Genomic DNA, 9,488 nt, shown 5'->3' on the forward strand with positions numbered 1-9,488 from the left:
GTTCCTATGTACAGGACCTCCAGTGTTCTTCTGAAAAGTCTCCCCTTTCCTTGAAACCAGCTGGAGTTGAGTTCCTCTCACTTGTGGTTCAGACTTGGTTCTAGAGCCTCCCTGATTATGACGCACCTGCCAGACCCCAAAAGAGGCACCCATTTGTTTTAGCTCCATTAAGAGTGAAACATTTTATTCTTTACTTAGAATAGAGTTTGCAGAGCACCAAACACAGTTCACCAGCATCACTGGGCAGGAGTGCCCTAGAGTGAGTGAGTGTGTGTTAGGAGCAGCCTGATTGATTGCTGAACCAATCCAAGCATTTACACTGCCGGAGCCAGGCCAATTCTGTCATTTCTTCGATCAAAAACTGAGAAGTACTGTCTCAGGAAGACGTCACCCAGGATCCAGGTCTCTGGAGAGCTAGTTTCTGTGCCCCCATGAAAGATGCTAAGGCAGAAGTTTTGAGCCTTGGGGAGTTAGAGAGACACACCCGTCAGCCTGTGTACTTACCTGTGACTCCCTTCTCAATATCCAGAACTGGCATACTTCTTGGTTTTATTTCCCTCTTTTGGTAAGCATCAGGTGATTTTCTCAGCAGTTGGGGATATGAGGGTTCATCCAAAACGAAAAAGGGCCATGACATGTGGTTGCAATATGGCAGGAGTGTGGGGAGGGGAGGATAGGATTGGGAGTTTGGAATGATCAGATGCAAAGTAATATACAGAGGAATGATAAGCAACAAAGTCCTACTTCTAGAGCAAGGAACTATATTCAATATTTATTGACTAATGAAAAAGAATATATATATTTGTATATGTACAGCTAAATCACTTAGCTGTGCAGCAGAACTTAAGGCAACGCTGAAGATCAGCTATACTGCAATACATTTTTAAAGAAAAGAACAAGAGTGCCTCCTAGTTCTCCTCACACTCTCTGTTTCTTTCCTTCTGACTCCTGCTCCTTGTTTTCTCTGCAGAGAATGCCTGTTCTTCTCCTGCATCCCCCAAACCGGTTCTTTTTAACTTTTAATTTTGTTTTGGAGTATAGTTGATTAACAATATTCTGAGTTTCAGGTGGACAGTAAAGGGACTCAGTCATACATATACATGTCCTTGTCCCAGAGACACCCCTCCCATCCAGGCTGCCACCTTATATTGAGCAGTGTTCCCTGTGCTGTACAGTAGCTCACTGTTGGTTATGCATGTTAAATACATTCAAATCAGTGCTCACAACACGTTCTTTAAGCCTTCGCTCAGGCCCTCTGAGAAGCCTGTTTGGACCCACACTCAGCCTTTGGCCACTCCAGGCTTGGCTGGGTGACTTATTCTGGTCTCCATCCCCACCGGTCAGTCCATAGCCCTCAACACCCCTAATAAGTCCCCAGGGTCCCTTTGCAGAGCACCTCGGGGTGCCATTTGCATGGAACCCAGGGTGGATTTGCCTAGACCCAAGCAGGCCTCCCTATGGCGCCATGAGTCAGGGGTTTTAGAATTACTGTAATTCCCTCTCTTTGTCAAAGCCTTCTTTGAGCCCAACAGCCTGCTCTGAACTCCCACAGGGACCTGACGTGAAGCCTCCACCCTGTGTCAGGGCTGAGCAGTGACTGTGCACCCTTTAATCACCTTAGCATCCAACCTCCCCACAGAGGGGTCGGGTAGCCTGACTCACAGAGGGGGAATTGGGACTTAGCAAGGGGAAGTTGCAGTCAAGGCCCATGGTAGCCATGTAATTTATTGTAACCAGGACAGTTTCAAGAAGGAAAGGGAGACTGTTAATCATTATGGTGGGAGCACACACAGGGACTGCCACCAGCCAACTCCCCCTTGTCGCATGTCCTATTTTAGGGATCCCTAGAACTGACTTTCTGAGTTCCTGCATCTGAGGGCTCCAGTTGAACTGAAGACCTATGAGGGCAGAGGCCCTTAGTGTTTCCCCTCTCCTTGTGACTCCCACCATGCCAGCATGGAGTGGTGTCTCCACATTTATTTCAGGAGGATGGATGTCCCAGACTGTCCTCTGCTCTCAAGCGGTTGATTTTGTGGGAGGTGCTGGCCCAGCCATAGGGGTTCAGCACCATCTGCAAGTTGTGGCTTGGCCTGCAGAGGGTGCCCTCCTCCCAGCAGTAGCCCAAGGGTTCCTGCAAACCCCAATTTAGAGATGCAACCCTCAGGGATGGCCCCTCACCTTGATGATGTAGGCTTGAGGGGGGCACTGGATAGTCGATGCCACTGATGTTGAAGATGACGGGAGGCAGGGTCTTGACAGCATCACATGAAACTGCGTACTCCTAGAGAGAAGGAGACTGGTTGGCCCAGAGAATCCTTATTATGTGGGGAGACTGGGAGTGACCCTGTGGCATGACCCTTCACCTCAGAATCCTCAAGCCTAGCGTTCAAGAGCTTGTTGATGTTGGTGACTAGGTCTGTTGAGCTGTAGATCAGTGATGTCCCAGTGTCCACAAAGGCCTGACATCCATGAGAACAAGCAACAATACTCCCGTTCATGCTGATGCTAAGAGACAGTAGGACAAAGCGGGCCTCAGGGTCATGTGGAAGGCTCCCTCCCTGAGGGAACTGGGAGCTCCCTCCCTCATAGCTGCCCCCTCCCTGACTGTCTCTAGAACAGTGAGTCATCTCTTGCCCTGACTTTCCTTTTGCCCTGATCACAGCACCTTCCTTGACATCCTTGAGCAGTACTTGAATACACTTTTTGTACCTTGGCTCTTCAATACCTTGCACCATGCTGGGCTTCCTTGCTAGAAGAGCCCCCTCCCCTCTGACTGGCTAGTTTCTCCTCATCTTCCAGATTCCAGCTTAACTGTCATGGTTTCAGGGATATCTTTCCCCTGGTGTATATCAGTCTCCTGTCTTGGTCACTCTCTGTAGACCCTTCCTCAGGTCTAGCATGTACCAAAGTGACAGTTCACTCTGTGTGTGTGTCATTTCTTGTACATTTGCCTTCTTAGATGTGAGGGCGAGTTTTATTCTCATTGCCTCCCTAAATAGCTTGGCACACAGTGGATGCACAATGCTTGTCTGTTGAATGAGTGAATGAAGGCTGTGAAAATAATGAAGACCGTCCAGAGAGGTATATCTGATGTCTGACCAACAATGGGACAAACACACTGTGAAGGTGGAGGTTCCCGTGGCAGCAGATTCTCATAGGGGTGGGGGAGACCACCTGCCCTGGGAGAAGGTATCTCTGAACAGCACCTACTCATTGGGCTCAGACACCGAGACCCTGACCAGGCAATACCTGACTAGACACAGAACCTCAACGGACAGGTAAGCTTTTATCTGAGGGTCAAACACAGAATCTCATCAATTATTGCCTCTTCTTCTCAAGCCACTCCTGGATCTCACCTTCCCGATTCTCTCAGTTATAGCCCCTGCCCCACTGTGAGCCCAGGGATGTGGGGTGTCTCTTTTTATGAGTTGCTTTTGGGTCCCAAGACTGTGCCCAACCTCTCTCCACTGCTGGCTAGCTTCTCCCTAAGGAGACCAGTTTTCCCCATTTCTTCAGGACTTTCCCTGTTTTTAAACTGACATTTATCTTGCTGAGAACTTCCTTGGCCCCTTGTAGCCCTGGACAGTGGGTCATGTTATCAGGCTGAGGAAATTCTCCCTGATCCTCTTTTCACCACACTGTAAAGTCCTATAACCGTGCTCCCCACCTCACACTCAGGGGTGCAGTCCTCCCGCAGCTGCACAGGCCTCTCTGGACCCTGTGATGGACCCTGTTCAGAGCCCTGGTCAGGAGGCCTGGGGTGATTGCGAACCGGTGGGTGGTTTGTGTATTTATGTGTTTCTGTGTTTCTGTGTGTATTCATATGTGGCTGTGTGTGTGTACTTGTGTGTCTCTGGCTGGCTATGCATGTTTATATGTGCCTGCTTGTATGTTTACATGAGTGCTTTGTGTCTGTCTGTGTCATAGTGGTTGGCGTGTATGTCTGTTGACTGTGTCTGGGAGTGGAGTTGGGTGTCTGCCTGTGTCTGTGTCCAGCTGTGGGAGCATCACTTGTGGTGACCCTTAGAGGCAGAGGCTTACTGGTTCATGCTTATCAGCCAGTGGCGAGGTTGGGACACTGGTACCCAGTTGAGCTCTCCCTTGTAGAAGCGGCGGTCCACCCCACCAAACATCACCACACTGCCCTCCGGCTTGGATCTGTAGAGAGAGGTGAGGGGGAGATCCTTGGAGGAGATGCTGTCTGAGAGCTGCGCTTGTCTACTCATCAAGGCCCTAATAAGGTCCCCATCCACAGATGCAGAAATCGAGGCTAGGAGCAGTTGAGAACCAGACTGAGGTCGGTTGCTGGCTAATGAGTGGCACAAAGAAGGTTAGAAGCCTGGCCACCTGGCAAGGCTCTATCCATTTAGTCTTCTGAAGAGGCCCTGGATCTCCTGTGACTTGAGTGCTCAGAGATACCCTCACAGGTCAGTGTGCTGAAGGGTTTTGGCTTCCACCTTGTCCAGCCTGTATTTTTTCAGAAAAGCCAAGGCCTGAAGCACTAGGGTGTGATTTCAAGTCACCCAAGGTTGGCTTCACTGGCCCATGACTTGTGCTGTCCACTGGGCCCCACACTCAGCAGGGCCCCCACCTCTGCTCTCTCTGTCTTGAAATTCCCAATACTTGTTGAAAAAGGAGTCTCACACTTTTGTTTTGGGTCCCACCTTTCTTTGTGTAGCTGGTCCTGGGTGCTCAGTGAAATGTTAGTGAGAAGGGAAAGATTTCCACCTTCCCTTTCTTCCCTTCCATGTCAAATTCATCAGCAAATCCTGTTGCCTTTTCTTACAACTCGTATCCTGACACCTTGCATTAGTCTTCGTTTTTGCTCACCCCCTACTCCAAGCCCCAGCTCTTGCGCCCAGGAGCATGGTTGTGTTCTAATAAAACTTTATTATAAAAGCCAGTGGTGAAGCCAGGGGGGGCCTGGGGCCATAGTTATCTTGGGTTAGATTATCTCTCAGGATACTTCTGTATCAATTGTTGCATAATTTTCATGCAACTGAAAGCATCTTACAACTAATTTGGAGAATAATTGTCCAGCTCAGACTTACTTGCTCAAGTAGAAGGCAAAGACAGGCTCAGAAAAGGCACCTTGAGACCACAAGTTGTCAAAGACGGGGATGGCACCTTTGCTGCTGATGGAGGGGAAGGCCAAGCCCAGGACGCCATCAAAGGGTGCACCATCAAACCCGTATTCCACCTCGCTTAGGCCAAACGACTGTTTAAGGCTACCTAAGTTCCCGATCTGTGGGTGAGAAGAGTTCCCACATAAACGTTTGTTAGGTGGGTCTAGGCTTGGGCTGAGGAAGAGATGCCAGTAGCTCTGCTGAGAAGAACTGAGGTCTTTCTATGTCCTCGGTAGACCTCAGATGGTTAGACTGAGCCTGGATGGGAATTTGGGTTCCATTTAGGTGGGACTGTGCATTTTAAAACATCTGCCTCTCTGAAAAACACCTTCTGAATGAATCAAACTGGCCTCATGGCTTCCGACAGGGGGAAACCAAGTCAGGCCAGGATCCAATGCTGTCCCCTTATGGACAAAATGAGTAAAGAGCAGGAGAGCCTTCTCTGGCATCTCTATGAACTGATGAGAGAAATGGGCTGAATTGACGGTAATGTATTTTGGGTTCTGTATCTGCCCAGAAAGACAGAAGTCCATTATACAATGTCGCTGGCAGGGTTCTTATGAAATTACTGTCTGGGAAATACCCTTTTGGGGGTATCTGTGTGTTTGTGTGAGTGTGTATGAGAGAGAGAGAGAGAGAGAGAGAGAGAGTAAGAGAGAGGTGAACTACTCAGGTACTTTGAGGGAGGGAGGCTATAGGTTTTATTAGACTCCCAAAGGCCCCATACACTGAGAACACACTTATCAGGCCCACTTACATCTCAGTCTTCCTTCTTATCCACTCTGAATATCTGAAGTGCTTGATTTCCCCCAGGCTCCCCCGATCCTTTCCCCAAACACCCAGCACCAGCTTCACCAATCCAGCCCAGTTCCACTGCTTACTACATGTGTGACCTCAGCAAGGCCTTTGCTGTCTGCACCTCAGTTTCCTCATCTGTATCATTCGCTAATTAATGCACCTGCTGTGTGGGGTTGCTGCAGGTTTAAGCAAGTTATTACCATGGAAGTGCCCGGCACAGTCTGAGAATATAAAAGTCGCTGCTTTTTTCACCCCTCTTCTGGCTCCCAGCAAAATGAACCCTGAGCTGCTCATGGGCAGAGGAGCTGCAAGTCCACAGCCCAAGCCACTCTCTGGGTTAGCTAATCCATTTGTTTGTGTGTCACTACAGAGACTGTCTCCCTAGGGACAGGATCCTGTGGGTAAGATGGCCAGTATCTATGGGAGGTAGGGTAGGATGGTCCTGCCAGCTGCTCCTATATCTGTTTTGTAAGCAGTGGTCACTCCATAGTCAGTCCTGACTCAGCTTTTGTTTCCACATTACCCGAACGGTGTCAGAGCCAAGAAATCCCTGAATTATCCCAGATCCATAGTAGACGGTGATAGGCTGGCCTGGTTTCTCAAAGGTGGAAGAATTTTGATAATTGAAGGAGATGTGTGTTCCTGCAGACACAAGAGATGAGTGTCAGTCAGATGCCAAGGGTGGAGAACAGAGTGTCAGGGCAAGTAAAAGATGCATGGGATGAAGGGTGTTTGTACTCACTACAGGCTTCATTGACACAGCTGATGGAAGGCACCCACAAGTCAGCTGAGCCTGCATCAAAGATGACCCGGAACTCCTGAGGGGGTGTTCCAATGGTGATGTTACCCATGTAGCAATTCTATGGGGACCAGGAGGGGTGGGTTAGTGCAGATCTGGCTCCCCTTGATTCCCACGCTGCTGCCTCCCTCTGGGTGTCACATGTCTCCTGAGATCACTTTCCAACCGCCATGGAGCCCATAGCCTTTGTTCTCAGAGGTGCCTGATTCTGATAATTTTTTCCTGCATTATGCAGTATGTGGGATATTCACTCTATGACCAGGGATTGAAAAAGTACCTCCTGCATTTGAACCCAGTGAAAGTCATAAGCACTGGGCGTGCAGGGAAGTCCTGGTGCCTTCATCTGAGGCTCTCTCTAGTCTCCTCTTCAAACCCAATCTGAGCACTTACTTCTCCAGGTCCTCCTTGATCAATCCCACCCACTCCCTCTAAACTCAGACCACATCCAATCAACACCACACAAGTGATCCTTTCATTTGACATATATTTACTCTTTGCCTTTCTCTCAGGTGAACCTGCACAACCTTGAAGACAAAATGTGCCCTTTTTTCTAATCTGATAACAATAATCACAGTGTTAGATTCTTATGCCTTACATGGGAAAGGGATTCAGTAACTTTTTACTGCTGTGATTCTTGCATCTGTGGAAGCTGAATTCCTCTGCCTGGGGATTCACACTGGCTTTGCAGTTGGCTTTCTCTTTTGACTGGAGATGGCTCACCCTTCATCTGTAACTGAGTGGCTCACTTAGTTCAGAAGGAACAATCTCCCTCAACCTAATGACACATCTTTGACACAGAAATGGACGTTTACCTTTCTCCTGGTCATTGCTGGGCCCAATCACCACAGACCAGGAGTTGAGGATGAGCATGCCTTCTCCTGTGGAACGGGGTCCCTGTGCCCCAGTGTTTCTGTCTCCTGCAGGAGCCTCAGCCCCAGCATCCCACCTGCTACCTTCAGAAGAACCACAGTGTTAGGCCAGAGCACCAGGGGGCTCTGTGGAGAGCCACCCTCCCAACAAACTCACATCCAGATAGTTCCTCAGCGGGTGGGTAGCTGTTTTGGAGTCACTATTGGATAGTCTGTAAGCGTGTTCCTCCAGGAAATTGTTCAGCAAGGTTTTTTCCCTCAGGGTTTCTCGCAAGGTCTTCATTTTCCTTAGAGGCAAACTTTCACCGAGGATTACGACAAGAAACAAAGGAGAAGATACAATTAGCTGTCCGTGTTAAGGTATAACTGTCATTATAATACACTGTGTATTTCCCAAGCGTTTTTATGAGTGTCACCTTATAGGAATGCCATGCAAATACCATGGCAAGGACGTAGGTGTGAATACAGGTTCTGTTGTGTAACATTGGGTAAGACTATTTGGATTTTCATCTTACCCCTGGGTAAAAAGGTGGAATGTAATGATTCCCACCCTCCATATAGAAAATTTGGGAGATAAGTGAAGTGATGATATAATGTATCTGATATATAGTAAATCTCAACAATGACAGCCATTAGTATTGCTATTACCATCCTGTATTGTTCTCAAGGAAGCTCAGGGAGGAAGTTTGCAGAAGGGGATCATTATCCTAATTTTATGGGGAAGGAACCTGAAATTCAAGGAGTTTGTCACTTGGCTGTGGTCACACTGCTTGTCAGATGTAAAACAATGTAGAAGCAGCTCTCCCAATCTTTCTTAAAGTAGAAATGGAACAGAAGGTTAAGAGAATAATCCAGGAGATAGGAAACAAATTAGGGAAATTAAGAGGCTAAAGAAGCAAGGATGAGTCAAAATTGAAAAATTAAAAGAAGAGAAAACAACACAGAGAGATTTGAACTCACAGAGACTTCCAAAGAGATGGAGAGATAAGTGAGAGAGATTCAGAGACGCAGACCTAGACATATACACACTGAAGTAGAGAGAGAACAGAGAGGGCACCTAGCATAAAAGGTAGAAAACTGCTATCCCACAGGGCCACACATACATTTGTACAGGTTGTGCACTAAACAATTGCAAGGTCTTCCATTTTCAGCAGGTCACCACATGATGGGGTCCCAAGAGTTATGAACCATGCAAACCTACATCTCACCCCAGGGACCCACAGTTTCTATAGCAACGCGCATGCATGCATGCTAAGCCACTTCAGTCGTGTCCAACTCTATATGACCCTATGGACCACAGCCTGCCAGGCTCCTCGGCCCATGGGATTCTCCAGGCAAAAATAATGGAGTGGGTTGCCATGTCCTTCTCCAGGGGATCTTCCCAGCCCAGGGATCAAACCCGCATCTCTTACATCTCCTATATTTGCATGTGGGTCCTTTACCACTAGCACCACCTGGGAAGCCCAAGGCTAAAGAAGCAAGGATAAGTACCTATAGCAAGGTACTTATCAATAAGTAAGAGTTGAACTTTAAGACTATCAGGAAAATATTCCATTTCTTTCTAACCCAGAAAGGAAGATGATGCCACTTACAGTCCCCATACTTACATGACTATGCACTCTGAGAGGGCCACCAGCCCGAGGAGCACAAGCCACTTCATGCTTCTTTCCTGGCTCCAAGTACTCAGGGAAGTTTTAGTCCTTTAGCATGCAGTGGTGACCAGGAGCTTCTGGTTATATGTGCTCTAACTTGCCCTAATTGTCCGCTGTAGGGCACTAATTGATCTGATAAAAATACAAAGCTCTTGATAAAATTTTTATCTCCATCCCTGAGCTTGGGGAAGGGTCTTAGAAAATTCTCTGAATTCAGAGAATTCTACTGTAATCTCTTTCTTGA

At 47.9% G+C, this 9,488-nt stretch overlaps 1 protein-coding gene across 1 annotated transcript; it reads right to left on the reverse strand.

Annotated features, from left to right (window-relative positions):
* Window positions 1–204: 204 nt before the first annotated feature.
* Window positions 205–9,288, reverse strand: LOC101122824 (pregnancy-associated glycoprotein 2-like). The gene is given in 10 exon segments (XM_012101944.4): window positions 205–461; window positions 2,179–2,202; window positions 2,204–2,278; window positions 2,364–2,505; window positions 4,042–4,158; window positions 5,052–5,245; window positions 6,448–6,566; window positions 6,667–6,784; window positions 7,750–7,891; window positions 9,200–9,288. Coding segments are annotated over 10 exon segments (1,131 nt in total). The 5' UTR covers window positions 9,253–9,288; the 3' UTR covers window positions 205–314.
* Window positions 9,289–9,488: the final 200 nt, after the last annotated feature.

This window comes from Ovis aries, chromosome 21 (assembly GCF_016772045.2).
Source record: "Ovis aries strain OAR_USU_Benz2616 breed Rambouillet chromosome 21, ARS-UI_Ramb_v3.0, whole genome shotgun sequence".
NCBI classification, from domain to species: Eukaryota; Metazoa; Chordata; class Mammalia; order Artiodactyla; family Bovidae; genus Ovis; species Ovis aries.